The 17,791-nt window shown below is 39.1% G+C and overlaps 2 protein-coding genes across 2 annotated transcripts in view; one reads left to right on the top strand and one right to left on the bottom strand.

Moving 5' to 3' along the window:
• Window positions 1-564: 564 nt before the first annotated feature.
• Window positions 565-4,431, top strand: LOC133656934 (mucin-2-like; the record flags this gene model as incomplete). Its single annotated transcript, XM_062057813.1, has 4 exons — window positions 565-601; window positions 1,213-1,750; window positions 1,897-3,321; window positions 3,522-4,431. Coding segments are annotated over 4 exons (2,910 nt in total), but the record flags the coding sequence as incomplete, so codon positions are not given.
• A 434-nt stretch (window positions 4,432-4,865) lies between these two features.
• Window positions 4,866-17,791, bottom strand: part of LOC133657024 (uncharacterized protein K02A2.6-like) — a 28,547-nt gene continuing 15,621 nt past the window's right edge. The window contains exon 8 of the mRNA XM_062057905.1: window positions 4,866-5,178. Coding sequence (XP_061913889.1) covers window positions 4,866-5,178 — 313 coding nt within the window. The remainder of the gene's footprint in view (window positions 5,179-17,791) is intronic.

Here is a 17,791-nt window from a genome sequence, read left to right as displayed (position 1 = left end):
TGCCTCTGACGTCATCGTCCTCCTCGTCTCTGACTCCGACGTCATCGTCCTCCTCGTCTCTGACTCCGACGACATCGTCCACCTCGTCTCTGACTCCGACGTCATCGTCCTCCTCGTCTTTGACTCCGACGTCATCGCCCTCCTCGTCTCTGACTCCGACGTCATCGTCCTCCTCGTCTCTGACTCCGACGACATCGTCCTCCTCGTCTGTGACTCCGACGACATCGTCCTCCTCGTCTTTGACTCCGACGTCATCGTCCTCCTCGTCTCTGACTCCGACGACATCGTCCACCTCGTCTCTGACTCCGACGTCATTGTCCTCCTCGTCTCTGACGCCGACGTCATCGTCCTCCTCGTCTCTGACTCCGACGACATCATTCCTCCTCGCCTCTGACTCCGACGTCATCGTCCTCCTCGTCTCTGACTCCGACGTCATCGTCCTCCTCGTCTTTGACTCCGACGACATCGTCCTCCTCGTCTCTGACTCCGACGTCATCGTCCACCTCGTCTCTGACTCCGACGTCATCCTCCTCCTCGTCTCTGACTCCGACGACATCGTCCACCTCGTCTCTGACTCCGACGTCATCGTCCTCCTCGTCTCTGACTCCGACGACATCGTCCACCTCGTGTTTGACTCCGACGTCATCGCCCTCCTCGTCTCTGACTCCGACGTCATCCTCCTCCTCGTCTCTGACTCCTCGTCTCTGACTCCGACGTCATCGTCCTCCTCGTCTCTGACTCCGACGACATCGTCCTCCTCGTGTTTGACTCCGACGTCATCGCCCTCCTCGTCTCTGACTCCGACGTCATCCTCCTCCTCGTCTCTGACTCCTCGTCTCTGACTCCGACGTCATCGTCCACCTCGTCTCTGACTCCGACGTCATCCTCCTCCTCGTCTCTGACTCCGACGACATCGTCCACCTCGTCTCTGACTCCGACGTCATCGTCCTCCTCGTCTCTGACTCCGACGACATCGTCCACCTCGTGTTTGACTCCGACGTCATCGCCCTCCTCGTCTCTGACTCCGACGTCATCCTCCTCCTCGTCTCTGACTCCTCGTCTCTGACTCCGACGTCATCGTCCTCCTCGTCTCTGACTCCGACGACATCGTCCACCTCGTGTTTGACTCCGACGTCATCGCCCTCCTCGTCTCTGACTCCGACGTCATCCTCCTCCTCGTCTCTGACTCCTCGTCTCTGACTCCGACGTCATCGTCCTCCTCGTCTCTGACTCCGACGTCATCGTCCTCCTCGTCTCTGACTCCGACGTCATCGTCCTCCTCGTCTCTGACTCCGACGACATCGTCCTCCTCGTGTTTGACTCCGACGTCATCGCCCTCCTCGTCTCTGACTCCGACGTCATCCTCCTCCTCGTCTCTGACTCCGACGACATCGTCCACCTCGTCTCTGACTCCGACGTCATCGTCCTCCTCGTCTCTGACTCCGACGACATCGTCCACCTCGTCTCTGACTCCGACGACATCGTCCTCCTCGTCTCTGACTCCGACGACATCGTCCACCTCGTCTCTGACTCCGACGTCATCGCCCTCCTCGTCTCTGACTCCGACGTCATCGTCCTCCTCGTCTCTGACTCCGACGACATCGTCCTCCTCGTCTGTGACTCCGACGACATCGTCCTCCTCGTCTTTGACTCCGACGTCATCGTCCTCCTCGTCTCTGACTCCGACGACATCGTCCTCCTCGTCTCCGACTCCGACGACATCGTCCTCCTCGTCTCCGACTCCGACGACATCGTCCTCCTCGTCTCTGGCTCTGACGACATAGTCCTCTCGTCTCCGGCTCCGACGTCATCGTCCTCTTCGTCTCTGACTCCGACGACATCGTCCTCCTCGTCTTTGACTCCTACGTCATCGCCCTCCTCGTCTCTGACTCCGACGTCATCGTCCTCCTCGTCTCTGACTCCGACGACATCGTCCTCCTCGTCTCTGACTCCGACGTCATCGTCCTCCTCGTCTCTGACTCCGGCGTCATCGTCCTCCTCGTCTCTGACTCCGACGACATCGTCCTTTTCGTCTCTGACTCCAACGACATCGTCCTCCTCGTCTTTGACTCCGACGTCATCGCCCTCCTCGTCTCTGACTCTGACGTCATCGTCCTCCTCGTCTCTGACTCCGACGACATCGTCCACCTCGTCTCTGACTCCGACGACATCGTCCTCCTCGTCTATGCCTCTGACGTCATCGTCCTCCTCGTCTCTGACTCCGACGTCATCGTCCTCCTCGTCTCTGACTCCGACGACATTGTCCACCTCGTCTCTGACTCCGACGTCATCGTCCTCCTCGTCTTTGACTCCGACGTCATCGCCCTCCTCGTCTCTGACTCCGACGTCATCGTCCTCCTCGTCTCTGACTCCGACGACATCGTCCTCCTCGTCTGTGACTCCGACGACATCGTCCTCCTCGTCTTTGACTCCGACGTCATCGTCCTCCTCGTCTCTGACTCCGACGACATCGTCCACCTCGTCTCTGACTCCGACGTCATCGTCCTCCTCGTCTCTGACTCCGACGACATCGTCCTCCTCGTCTATGCCTCTGACGTCATCGTCCTCCTCGTCTCTGACTCCGACGTCATCGTCCTCCTCGTCTATGCCTCCGACGTCATCGTCCTCCTCGTCTATGCCTCTGACGTCATCGTCCTCCTCGTCTCTGACTCCGACGTCATCGTCCTCCTCGTCTATGCCTCTGACGTCATCCTCCTCCTCGTCTCTGACTCCGACGACGTCGTCCACCTCGTCTCTGACTCCGACGTCATCGTCCTCCTCGTCTCTGACTCCGACGACATCGTCCACCTCGTCTCTGACTCCGACGTCATCGTCCTCCTCGTCTTTGACTTCGACGTCATCGCCCTCCTCGTCTCTGACTCCGACGTCATCGTCCTCCTCGTCTCTGACTCCGACGTCATCGTCCTCCTCGTCTCTGACTCCGACGACATCGTCCTCCTCGTGTTTGACTCCGACGTCATCGCCCTCCTCGTCTCTGACTCCGACGTCATCCTCCTCCTCGTCTCTGACTCCGACGACATCGTCCACCTCGTCTCTGACTCCGACGTCATCGTCCTCCTCGTCTCTGACTCCGACGACATCGTCCACCTCGTCTCTGACTCCGACGACATCGTCCTCCTCGTCTGTGACTCCGACGACATCGTCCTCCTCGTCTTTGACTCCGACGTCATCGCCCTCCTCGTCTCTGACTCCGACGTCATCGTCCTCCTCGTCTCTGACTCCGACGACATCGTCCTCCTCGTCTGTGACTCCGACGACATCGTCCTCCTCGTCTTTGACTCCGACGTCATCGTCCTCCTCGTCTCTGACTCCGACGACATCGTCCTCCTCGTCTCCGACTCCGACGACATCGTCCTCCTCGTCTCCGACTCCGACGACATCGTCCTCCTCGTCTCTGGCTCTGACGACATAGTCCTCTCGTCTCCGGCTCCGACGTCATCGTCCTCTTCGTCTCTGACTCCGACGACATCGTCCTCCTCGTCTTTGACTCCTACGTCATGGCCCTCCTCGTCTCTGACTCCGACGTCATCGTCCTCCTCGTCTCTGACTCCGACGACATCGTCCTCCTCGTCTCTGACTCCGACGTCATCGTCCTCCTCGTCTCTGACTCCGGCGTCATCGTCCTCCTCGTCTCTGACTCCGACGACATCGTCCTTTTCGTCTCTGACTCCAACGACATCGTCCTCCTCGTCTTTGACTCCGACGTCATCGCCCTCCTCGTCTCTGACTCTGACGTCATCGTCCTCCTCGTCTCTGACTCCGACGACATCGTCCACCTCGTCTCTGACTCCGACGACATCGTCCTCCTCGTCTATGCCTCTGACGTCATCGTCCTCCTCGTCTCTGACTCCGACGTCATCGTCCTCCTCGTCTCTGACTCCGACGACATCGTCCACCTCGTCTCTGACTCCGACGTCATCGTCCTCCTCGTCTTTGACTCCGACGTCATCGCCCTCCTCGTCTCTGACTCCGACGTCATCGTCCTCCTCGTCTCTGACTCCGACGACATCGTCCTCCTCGTCTGTGACTCCGACGACATCGTCCTCCTCGTCTTTGACTCCGACGTCATCGTCCTCCTCGTCTCTGACTCCGACAACATCGTCCACCTCGTCTCTGACTCCGACGTCATCGTCCTCCTCGTCTCTGACTCCGACGACATCGTCCTCCTCGTCTATGCCTCTGACGTCATCGTCCTCCTCGTCTCTGACTCCGACGTCATCGTCCTCCTCGTCTATGCCTCTGACGTCATCGTCCTCCTCGTCTCTGACTCCGACGTCATCGTCCTCCTCGTCTCTGACTCCGACGACATCGTCCACCTCGTCTCTGACTCCGACGTCATCGTCCTCCTCGTCTTTGACTCCGACGTCATCGCCCTCCTCGTCTCTGACTCCGACGTCATCGTCCTCCTCGTCTCTGACTCCGACGACATCGTCCTCCTCGTCTGTGACTCCGACGACATCGTCCTCCTCGTCTTTGACTCCGACGTCATCGTCCTCCTCGTCTCTGACTCCGACGACATCGTCCACCTCGTCTCTGACTCCGACGTCATCGTCCTCCTCGTCTCTGACTCCTACGTCATCGTCCTCCTCGTCTCTGACTCCGACGACATCATTCCTCCTCGTCTCTGACTCCGACGTCATCGTCCTCCTCGTCTTTGACTCCGACGTCATCGTCCTCCTCGTCTTTGACTCTGACGTCATCGTCCTCCTCGTCTCTGACTCCACCGTCATCGTCCTCCTCGTCTTTGACTCCGACATCATCGTCCTCCTCGTCTTTGACTCCCACGTCATCGTCCTCCTCCTCTCTGGCTCCGATGACATTGTCCTCCTCGTCTCTGACTCCGATTACATCGTCCTCCTCGTCTCTGGCGGACCTTTCCACTGCGCCGCCATCCTCCTCGTCTCCAGCATCGTCGCCCCCGCGACCTCCGGTTGGCCGGCCGCAAGCGCCGCCCTCTGTTGCCCGTGCATGGACGCTTTTTGAGCCAACAGCAGCGACGCCCAGGACAGAGACGTGGAACTTTTAGGTTGCTGTGGTTCTGGCGCCACTTGCGTCCGCCTTCCCGACGGCCAAGAAAGTGGCCGTTCCTTGGTCGCCCGCCTCGCCGGCTGCAGCGGCGCTCTACTCGCCGCCGCCACCAGACAACTTTGTCTGAGTCTAAGTGAGTTTCATACTGTGAGTGTACAGGAGAGATGATACTGTATGTATGTTGCTAAATCAGGTCACTATGATGGGAATCTTACGATAACTCACGATCACGTTTGGTCCCGATTCATCGATTCAGAAGTTGTTCTTGGAATATGTTATTTGGTCTAAAAATGATTATAAACTTCAGGCTACAAAAGCTCCTCTTCTCTGCTGACGTTTTGACGTTCACATGCAGATCTGGCCTGAAAACGTCTTTTTTTAAATTGATTCATAAAAAATAAAAAATAAATAAAAAATCAATAATGGATTTTTGGGGGGGAAATGATGAAGGTATTTAGAATGAGAATAAATAGAAATCAGGATTCGTTTTTTCTGAGCACCCGTATTATGTATTGTATTAAATTAGATTATTTTCTGCTCCTAATTAGACACTAAATATGTTTTGTTTTTTTACATTTTGTTTTAATTTTATTGTTGTTGTTTTTTAAGACAAAATTGTATTGGCGGTGCTATTTTGTCAGATTTGTCTATTTATGTTTTTGTTGTTTTCAAAATAAATTAACTGGGGAAAAAAAGGAGTTTGCTAATATTGTGAGGATAAAAAAAAAAAAAAAAAAAAAAAAAAAATATTGTGAGGATAAAATGGTTAAAGTAGTTTAAATAAAGAAAAACATAAAGAACGTTTAATTTATACAAATATAGCATTTTTATTGATTGTTTTATTATTCATGAGTTTCTTGTTACATAAAAGACCACCCACAGGTAATGTAAAGTACATATATCTATAATTAAAGATGGCATCTGGCACCTAAAGTAGATGCATGGAGAACATTCCTCAGGCAAAATGTCACACTTCAAACCAGCATTTTCACAATAAAATCTGCATTGCTGCATCAAGAATAATTCATCAGCTGAAGTCACGTGACCAAATCCCAGTAAGCATAATTGCCATCAGTGAAACTTCACTCAGTTTTTCAGCAAAATATGCAATCAAGATGGAGAGAGAAAAAAAAAAAAAAAAGGTCTCTCAGCTGCTGATTTTTCAGGTGTGCTTTATTATGAAATCAAATTCCGGTTAATTAGTTTCCCTCCCTTTGGAAGTCATGTGACCAAATCCCAGTAATCATAATTACCATTAGTGAAACTTCACTCAGTTTTCCAGCAAAATATGCAATCAAGATGGAGAGAAAAAAAAAAAAAAGGTTTCTCAGGTGCTGATTTTTCAGGTGTGCTTTATTATGAAATCAGATTCTGCTCTCCTTTGGAAGTAATATGACCAAATCCCAGTAAGCATGATTGCCATCATTGAAACTTCACCCACAGTTTTCCAGCACAATATGCTAACAAAATACGAAAAAAAAAAAAAAAAAAAAAAAAAAAGCACAAAAATATATATCATAATAAGAAATTGAATAAAAAAGCCTCTTCGGTGCTGATTTTTCAGGTGTGCTTTATTATAAAATAAAATTCTGCTCTCCTTCGGAAGTCACGTGACCAAATCCCAGTAAGCATAATTGCCATCATTGAAACTTCACTCAGTTTTCCAGCACAATATGCAATCAAAATGCAATAAAAAAATAAATAAATAAAAAAAAAGTCTCTCAGGTGCTGATTTTTCAGGTGTGCTTTATTATGAAATCAAATTCTGCTCTTCTGGCTAATGAGTTTCTCCTCCTTTTGGAAATCATGTGACTAAATCCCAGTAAGAATAACAATTTGCAATAAAAATGAAAAAAAAAATAAATAGAAAGGGTCTCTAAGGTGCTGATTTTTCATGCAATAAAATTTTTTTTTAATAAAAAAAATAATAAAATAATAACATAAAAAAGGGTCTATTTGGTGCTGATTTTTCAGGTGTGCTTTATTATGAAATTAAATTCTGCTCTTCTGGCTAATGACTTTCCCCTCCCTTTGGAAGTCACGTGACCAAACCCAGTAAGCATGAACAATATGCAACCAAAATGAAAAAAATAAAATAAATAAATAAATCAAATCAAATAAAAAGGTTCTTTAGGTGCTGATTTTTCAGGTGTGCTTTATTATGAAATCAAATTCTGCTCTTCGGGCTAATGACTTTCCCCGCCCTTTGGAAGTCACGTGACCAAATCCCAGTAAGCATAACGATGCAATCAAAATAAAATTAAATTTAAAAAAAATAAAAATAAAATAAAAACAATTAAGAAAAAGGTTCTCTAAGGTGCTGATTTTTCAGGTGAGCTTTATGATAAAATCTAATTCTGCTTTTCTGGCTAATGACTTTCCTCGCCCTTTGGAAGTCATGTGACCAAATCCCAGTAAGCATAAACAATATGCAATCAAAATGGAATAAACATTTTTTTTTTTTAAATAAAATAAAATAAAAAGGTTCTCTTAGGTGCTGATTTTTCAGGTGTGCTTTATTATGAAATCAAATTCTGCTCTTCTGGCTAATGACTTTCCCTGCCCTTTGGAAGTCACGTGACCAAATCCCAGTAAGCATACACAATATACAATCAAAATGAAAAAAATAAAAAAAATAAAAAAATAAATTAATTAATAAAAAAATAAAACAAATAAAAAGGTTCTCTAAGGTGCTGATTTAACAGGTGAGCTTTATTATAAAATCACATTCTGCTCTTCCGGCTAATGACCCTCCCCTCCCTTTGGAAGTCACGTGACCAAACCCAGTAAGCATAACCATATGCAATCAAAATGGAATTATTTTTTTTTTAAATTAAAAAAAATAAAATAAAAAAGTTTCTCTTAGATGCTGATTTTTCAGGTGTGCTTTATTATTAAATCAAATTCTGCTCTTCTGGCTAATGACTTTCTCCTCCCTTTGGAAGTCACGTGACCAAATCCCAGTAAGCATACACAATATGCAATCAAAATAATAAAAATAAATAAATAAATAAATAAATAAATTAAAAAATAAAACAAATAAAAAGGTTCTCTAAGGTGCTGATTTTTCAGGTGTGCTTTATTATAAAATTAAATTCTGCTTTTCTGGCTAATGACTTTCCCCGCCCTTTGGAAGTCACGTGACCAAACCCAGTAAGCATAACAATATGCAATCAAAATGAAAAAAAAAGAAAAAAAAAAAGATTGAAAAAAAAAGATTAAAAAAAACGGTCTCTTAGGTGCTGATTTTCAGGTGTACTTTATTATGAAATCAAATTCTAAGTAAGCATAAACAATATGCAATCAAAATAATAAAAAAAATAAAAAAAATAAATAAATAAATGAATAAAAAAATAAAACAAATAAAAAGGTTCTCTAAGGTGCTGATTTTTAAGGTGTGCTTTATTATAAAATTAAATTCTGCTTTTCTGACTAATGACTTTCCCCTCCCTTTGGAAGTCACGTGACCAAACCCAGTAAGCATAACAATATGCAATCAAAATGAAAAAAAATGAAAAAAAAAAAGATTGAAAAAAAAAGATAAAAAAAAAACGGTCTCTTAGGTGCTGATTTTCAGGTGTGCTTTATTATAAAATCAAATTCTGCTCTTCCGGCTAATGAGCCCCTCCCCCCCCCCCCCTGGAAGTCACGTGACCAAATCCCAGTAAGCATAATTGCCATCATTGTAACTTCACTGAGTTTTCCAGCACAATATGCAATCAAGATGGAGAGACAGAAAAAAGGGTCTCTCAGGTGCTGATTTTTCAGGTGTGCTTTATTATGAAATCAAATTCTGCTCTTCCGGCTAATGAGTCCCCCCCCCCTCTGGAAGGCAATTAAAGAAAAGACCCCGCGTGTGCTCCTGCCAATATTCTGCAGCCATTCCCCTTCCTTCCCCAAGCACACACGGGCAGGCGCGCCAATTAGTTCCTTTCTTCCCGCCACCACACCACCACACTGCACGTCTTCTGCCTTCTGGAACATTCATGCAAATGAAGCTGGTGACAAATTAACCGGCTTCCCTGGCCCGGGAGCGCAGGCCCCCGTGCACTTTATCCTTTGGACTAATTCCTTCATGTACTAGTCAAAGTCACTCCTTTCTCAGCAGTGCTGCCATGCAAAAAAAAAAGAAAAAAAAAGCAAAAGTAGAAACACGTGACTTTTTTTTTTTTTTAAAGAAACGACTGTTTTTCTATGCTCAAAGGGGATAATCAGCTGTGATTTAGCCCCCTCTAGCGGGCAGAGACGTAATGACACGCATCAATCATATGATCATTTTAGTGCTTAAGTCAAATATTGCAAACAAAAAAATAAAAATAATTGACAAAGCCGATGTAGGATTGTATTTCTGGCACATCTGACTAGTTTTAGCCTGTTGGACTTCTTCATTTGCTGCCTTTTTCTGCCACATTTTACCTTCACATCAGCGGCAAACCACATGGGGGCGCTGTGGAACAATACACTCATTAGTCAATTAGGCATAAATGCATGTACTTGTGTTTTTAAATAGATTTAAAACAAACAGGTCTGTCCACACACACACACACACACACACACACACACACACACACACACACACACACACACACACACACACACACACACACACACACACACACACACACACACACACACACACACACACACACACACACACACACACACACACACACACACACACACACATTCTTGTTTTTCTTACCTTCTTGAGACCTGAGAAAAATGCCTACCTCTTAAGAACCAGCCTTTCTAGATATATAAAGATGTGTATTTACAACATTAATATTATATACAAACTATGCAAATATAGCTTGTTGTGAAAAATGAGTTGGAATTTCACAAGAAAAAGGTCACAATTTCACAAGAAAAACTTTTGGCAGTATTATAATACAAGTTTTACTCAACGCAAGTCAAAATTTTACAAGAAAAACTGAACATTTGTGCGACATTGTGATAAAAGTTGGAATTTCACTCAATAACAGTGGCTATTTTACAAGAAAAGTTTAAAATGTTGGCAATTTTATGAAAAGAGTCGTCATTTTACCCGACAAAAGTCACAATTTTGTAAGACAATTAAAGCATTTTGGCAATATTATAATAATAATCTGAATTTTACTCTGCCAAATTATGACAAAAGTCAGCATTTTACTCCAAAAATGTCACTATTTTACAAGAGAAAAAAAATGGCAATATTGTGATAAAAGTCAGAATTTGAAAAATAAGTTGGAATTTCACAAAAAAAAGGTCACAATTTCACAAGAAAACTTTTAATTTTGGCAGTTTTATAATAAAAGTCGTTATTATAGTCAACGCATTTCAAAATTTTACAAGAAAAACTGGACATTTGTGCGATATTGTGATAAAACTTGGAATTTCACTCAATAATAGTCGCAGTTTTACAAGAAAAGCTTAAAATGTTGGCAATTTTATGAAAAGAGTCGTAAGTTTACTCAACAAAAGTCACAATTTTGTAAGAACATTACATTTTTTTTGGCAATATTACAATAATAATCGGAATTTTACTCTGCAAAATTATGACAAAAGTCAGCATTTTACTCCAAAAATGTCACTATTTTACAAGAAGAAAAAAAATTGGCAATATTGTGATAAAAGTCAGAATTTGAAAAATGAGTTGTAATTTTGCAAGAAAAAAGTCACAATTTCACAAGAAAAACATATAATTTTGGCAGTATTATAATAAAAGTCATCATTTTACTCAACGCATGTCAAAATTTTACAAGAAAAACTGAACATTTATGCGATATTGTGATAAAAGTTGGAATTTTACTCAATAACAGTCGCAGTTTTACAAGAAAAAGCTATACATTTTGGCAATTTTATCAAAAGAGTAGTAATTTTACTCGACAAAAGTCACAATTTTATAAGAACACTTTAACATTTTGGCAGTATTATAATAATAATCTGAATTTTACTTGGCAAAATGATGACAAAAGTCATAATTTTACTCCAAAAAATGTCACTATTTTACAAGAAGAACAAAAAAATGGCAGTATTGTGATATAAGTCAGAATTTGAAAAATGAGTTGGAATTTCACAAAAAAAGGTCACAATTTCACAAGAAAAACTTTGAATTTCGGCAGTGTTATAATAAAAGTTATAATGTTACTCACTGCAAGTCAAAATTTTACAAGAAAAACTGAACATTTGTACGATATTATGATAAAAGTTGGAATTTTACTCAATAACAGTCGCAGTTTTACAAGAAAAGCTTAAAATGTTGGTAATTTTATGAAAAGAGTCGTAATTTTACTCTACAAAAGTCACAATTTTATAAGAAAACTTAAACATTTTGGCAATATTGTAATACTAATTGGAATTTTACTCTGCAAAATTATGACAAAAGTCATCATTTTACTCCAAAAATTTCACTATTTTAAAATGCTTTTTTTTTTTTGGCAATATTGTGATAAAAGTCAGAATTTGAAAAATGAGTGGGAATTTCACAAAAAAAAGTCAAAATTTTACAAGAAAAACTTTGAATTTTGGCAGTTATAATAAAAGTTGTAATTTTACTCAATAACAGTCGCAGTTTTACAAGAAAAGCTTAAAATTTGGGCAATTTTATGAAAAGAGTCGTAATTTTACTCGACAAAAGTTACAATTTTATAAGAAAACTTTAACATGTTGGCAATATTATAATAATAATCGGAATTTTACTTTGCAAATTTATGACAAAAGTCATCATTTTACTCCAAAATTGTCACTATTTTTCAAGAAAAAAAAAAGGCAATAATGTGATAAAAGTCAGAATTCGAAAAATGAGTGGGAATTTCACAAGAAAAAGGTCACAATTTCACAAGAAAAACTTTGAATTTTGGCAGTATTATAATAAAAGTTGTCATTTTACTCAACGCAAGTCAAAATTTTACAAGAAAAACTGAACATTTGTGCAATATTATGATAAAAGTTGGAATTTTACTCAATAACAGTGGCTATTTTACAAGAAAAGCTTAAAATGTTGGTAATTTTATGAAAAGAGTCGTCATTTTACTCGACAAAAGTCACAATTTTATAAGAAAACTTAAACATTTTGGCAATATTATAATACTAATTGGAATTTTACTCTGCAAAATTATGACAAAAGTCAGCATTTTACTCCAAAAATGTCACTATTTTAAAATAATTTTTTTTTGGCAATATTGTGATAAAAGTCAGAATTTGAAAAATGAGTGGGAAGTTCACAAAAAAAAGTCACAATTTTACAAGAAAAACTTTTAATTTTGGCAGTTACAATAAAAGTTGTAATTTTACTCAATAACAGTCACGGTTTTACAAGAAAAGCTTAAAATTTGGGCAATTTTATGAAAAGAGTCGTAGTTTTACTCGACAAAAGTCACAATTTCATAAGAAACCTTTAACATGTTGGCAATATTATAATAATAATCGGAATTTTACTTTGCAAAATTATGACAAAAGTCATCATTTTACTCCAAAAATGTCACTATTTTTCAAGAAAAAAAAAAATGGCAATAATGTGATAAAAGTCAGAATTCGAAAAATGAGTGGGAATTTCACAAGAAAAAGGTCACAATTTCACAAGAAAAACTTTGAATTTTGGCAGTATTATAATAAAAGTTGTCATTTTACTCAACGCAAGTCAAAATTTTACAAGAAAAACTGAACATTTGTGCAATATTGTGATAAAAGTTGGAATTTTACTCAATAACAGTCGCAGTTTTACAAGAAAAGCTTAAAATTTGGGCAATTTTATGAAAAGAGTCGTAATTTTACTTGACAAAAGTTACAATTTTATAAGAAAACTTTAACATGTTGGCAATATTATAATAATAATCGGAATTTTACTTTGCAAAATTATGACAAAAGTCATCATTTTACTCCAAAAATGTCACTATTTTTCAAGAAAAAAAAAATGGCAATAATGTGATAAAAGTCAGAATTCGAAAAATGAGTGGGAATTTCACAAGAAAAAGGTCACAATTTCACAAGAAAAACTTTGAATTTTGGCAGCATTATAATAAAAGTTGTCATTTTACTCAACACAAGTCAAAATTTTACAAGAAAAACTGAACATTTGTGCAATATTATGATACAAGTTGGAATTTTACTCAATAACAGTCGCAATTTTACAAGAAAAGCTTAACATGTTGGCAATTTTATGAAAAGATTCATGATTTTACCCTACAAAAGTCACAATTTTCTAAGAAAATTATTATTTTTTGGCAATGTTATAATAATAATTGGAATTTTACCCTGCAAAATTATGACAAAAGTCAGCATTTTGCTCCAAAAATGTCACTATTTTACAAGAGAAAAAAAATGGCAATATTGTGATAAAAGTCATAATTTTTTCTGACAAATGTCACCATTTTGCGTTAAAAAGTAATAATTTTACATAAAAAAGTCATAATTTTACGAGAAAAGTCGACACATTGTGAGAAAAAGACTGCCTTTAGTTAATTTTATTTTTTTATATTTTTTGTTTGTAATTGGTTTTTAGTCTTTATTACTCCAAGTTATTAAAGTATGTCTCTAAATACACATTTATTGTATTGCTTTTATTAATTTTGGCCAAAGGGGGCGCATTTCAATTCCTTACACACACTTGTTATTTCATATGTTGACCAGAGGGGGGAGCACTTTTAAAAGCGACACACAGTCAATTTGAAAAAAAAATCCCTCCTTTTTGGGACCACCCTCATTTTGACCAGCAGGGGTGCTAATGAGACATTGTCTATTAGATGCAATGTTATTGATTGATGTCATCACTTGTTCACACCTCCTCATATGGAAGATACTTTTCCTTCTCCATGTCTCAAGACGGGTAGCAATACAAGAACACACACACACACACACACACACACATTGTCTTTTTTCCCCTCCAATTTGCTCCTGTACTACTCCCCCCCCACACACACACACAATCCTCCATGTTGTGTGCAATATGCTAATCAGCCATGCACTGGCAACTCCCTGGGTGAAGATCACTTATTAAAAGCATAGTTGGGAGGGTTTATGCAAATGGTGTCAAATCAAAGCAAACCCCCTCCCCTCCCTCCCCACCTCTTTGCATACAGTGTACAATTAAGCGCAGTACTTTATTCTTTATATTCCATTTTGTTATTCTTGTTGTAGTAACAGACACCTTCATAACAATATGTAATATGTACAATATACACACTGCAAGTATATATATAATGTAGTAACAGACACCTTCATAACAATATGTAATATGTACAATATACACACTGCAAGTATATATATAATGTAGTAACAGACACCTTCATAACAATATTTACTTTGTTAACAGAAAACTACAAGCAAGATGCACGTTACAATCAAAGAGTTAGCGCGTAATAACTACAATACTTACAGTACTAGCACTTTTTTAGTGCGCAACAAAAAACTGGACCATAAACTACACAGTACTGCCATCTAACGTTGTGGACTTGCAACCGTAGTTGCAACTTGATGCCATACTTGCAAACAAGACTTAGAAATGTGATAATGAGACAACAATCAGCTATTTCTTTAAATGTTGCGACAAATAAATGGGATTTTGCTATCAAACACAATTAATGTTTATTAGCACACATACAGATACCGAAAAATGGTACCTTCATAGATCCCCGGGTACCAGGAATATGAGTTCAATTTCACTCAATAACAGTCCCAAAGGGGCGGTATAACTCGGTTGGTAGAGAGGCCGCGCCAGCAAATTGAGGGTTGCAGGTTCGATCCCCGCTTCCGCCATCCTAGTCACTCCCGTTGTGTCCTTGGGCAAGACACTTTACCCACCTGCTCCCAGTGCCACCCACACTGATTTAAATGTAACTTAGATATTGTCTTTAACTATGGAAAGTACTTTGAGTCACTAGAGAAAAAGCACTATATAAATATAATTCACTTCATACTCACTTCACTTCACGTTACAATCAAATAATTAGTGCGTAATAACCACGATACTTACAGTACTAACACTTTTTTAGTGCGCAACTGAACTATAAACTACTGCCGTCTAACGGTTTGGACTTGCAACCGTAGTTGCAACTTGATGCCATACTTACAAACAAGACTTAGAAATGTGATATTTCTTTAAATGTTGCAACAAATAAATGGGATTTTGCTATCAAAAACAATTAATGTTTATTAGCACACATACAAATACCGAAAAATGGTACCTTTGAGCAACGGTATCAATTCCCGGGTACCAGGAATATGGGTTTAATTTCACTCAATAACAGTCGCAATTTTACAAGAAAAGCTTAACATTTTGGCAATTTTATAAAAAAGTCGTAATTTTACTTGACAAAAGTCACAATTTCATAGGAAAATTTTAAATTTTTAAAATTTGGCAATATTTTATAATAATAATCCAAATTTTACTCTGCAAAAATATGACAAAAGTCATCATTTTACTCAAAAAATTTCACAATTTTACAAGAAAAAAAAAAAGTCAATATTGTGATAAAAGTCAGAATTTTATATGACAAATGTCACCATTTTGCATTAAAAAGTAATAATTTTAAATAAAAAAGTAATAATTTTACGTGAAAATATTGCTTTGTTACAGAAACAGAAGGAATATGAATTTGTTTCCCCAATTCTACAAGAAAATAGTTGACTCATTGTGAGAAAAAGACTGCTTTAAGTTAACAGTACTAACACTTTTTTAGTGCGCAACTAAACTATACACTACTGCCATCTAACGGTTTGGACTTGCAACCGTAGTTGCAACTTGATGCCGTACTTACAAACGAGACTTAGAAATGTGATATTTCTTTAAATGTTGCAACAAATAAATGGTATTTTGCTATCAAAAACAATTAATGTTTATTAGCACACATACAAATACTGAAAAATGGTACCTTTGAGCAACGGTATCAATTCCCGGGTACCAGGAATAAGGGTTTAATTTCACTCAATAACAGTCGCAATTTTACAAGAAAAGCTTAAAATGTTGGCAATTTTATAAAAAAAAGTCGTAATTTTACTCGACAAAAGTCACAATTTTATAGGAAAATTTAAAATGTTTAAAATTTGGCAATATTTTATAATAATAATCCAAATTTTACTCTGCAAAATTATGACAAAAGTCATCATTTTACTCAAACAATTTCACAATTTTACAAGAAAAAAAACAATGTCAATATTGTGATAAAAGTCAGAATTTTATATGACAAATGTCACCATTTTGCATTAAAAAGTAATAATTTTAAATAAAAAAGTAATAATTTTACAAGAAAATATTGCTTTGTTACAGAAACAGAAGGAATATGATTTTTTTTCCCCAATTCTACAAGAAAATAGTCGACTTATTGTGAGAAAAAGACTGCTTTAAGTTAACAGTACTAACACTTTTTTAGTGCGCAACTAAACTATACACTACTGCCATCTAACGGTTTGGACTTTCAAACGTAGTTGCAACTTGATGCCGTACTTACAAACGAGACTTAGAAATGTGATATTTCTTTAAATGTTGCAACAAATAAATGGGATTTTGCTATCAAAAACAATTCATGTTTATTAGCACACATACAAATACCGAAAAATGGTACCTTTGAGCAACAGTATCAATTCCCGGGTACCAAGAATATGGGTTTAATTTAACTCAATAACAGTCGTAATTTTACAAGAAAAGCTTAAAATTTTGGCAGTTTTATAAAAAAGTCGTAATTTTACTTGACAAAAGTCACAATTTTATAGGAAAATTTAAAATGTTTAAAATTTGGCAATATTTGATAATAATAATCCAAATTTTACTCTGCAAAATTATGACAAAAGTCATCATTTTACTCAAACAATTTCACAATTTTACAAGAAAAAAAACAATGTCAATATTGTGATAAAAGTCCGAATTTTATATGACAAATGTCACCATTTTGCATTAAAAAGTAATAATTTTAAATAAAAAAGTAATAATTTTACAAGAAAATATTGATTTGTTACAGAAACAGAAGGAATATGATTTTTTTCCCCCAATTCTACAAGAAAATAGTCGACTTATTGTGAGAAAAAGACTGCTTTAAGTTAACAGTACTAACACTTTTTTAGTGCGCAACTAAACTATACACTACTGCCATCTAACGGTTTGGACTTGCAACCGTAGTTGCAACTTGATGCCGTACTTACAAACGAGACTTAGAAATGTGATATTTCTTTAAATGTTGCAACAAATAAATGGGATTTTGCTATCAAAAACAATTAATGTTTATTAGCACACATACAAATACCAAAAAATGGTACTTTTGAGCAACGGTATCAATTCCCGGGTACCAAGAATATGGGTTTAATTTCACTCAATAACAGTCGTAATTTTACAAGAAAAGCTTAAAATTTTGGCAATTTTATAAAAAAGTCGTAATTTTACTCGACAAAAGTCACAATTTTATAGGAAAATTTAAAATGTTTAAAATTTGGCAATATTTGATTATAATAATCCAAATTTTACTCTGCAAAATTATGACAAAAGTCATCATTTTACTCAAACAATTTCACAATTTTACAAAAAAAAAATTGTCAATATTGTGATAAAAGTCAGAATTTTATATGACAAATATCACCATTTTGCATTAAAAAGTAATAATTTTAAATAAAAAAGTAACAATTTTACGAGAAAATATTGCTTTGTTACAGAAACAGAAGGAATATGATTTTTTCCCCCAATTCTACAAGAAAATAGTCGACTCATTGTGAGAAAAAGACTGCTTTAAGTTAACAGTACTAACACTTTTTTAGTGCGCAACTAAACTATACACTACTG

The sequence above is a fragment of the Entelurus aequoreus genome, linkage group LG09 (assembly GCF_033978785.1).
Source record: "Entelurus aequoreus isolate RoL-2023_Sb linkage group LG09, RoL_Eaeq_v1.1, whole genome shotgun sequence".
NCBI lineage: Eukaryota > Metazoa > Chordata > Actinopteri > Syngnathiformes > Syngnathidae > Entelurus > Entelurus aequoreus.
The sequence above is the reverse complement of the archived record's forward strand: the minus strand, read 5'-3'. Positions and strand labels throughout refer to the sequence as shown.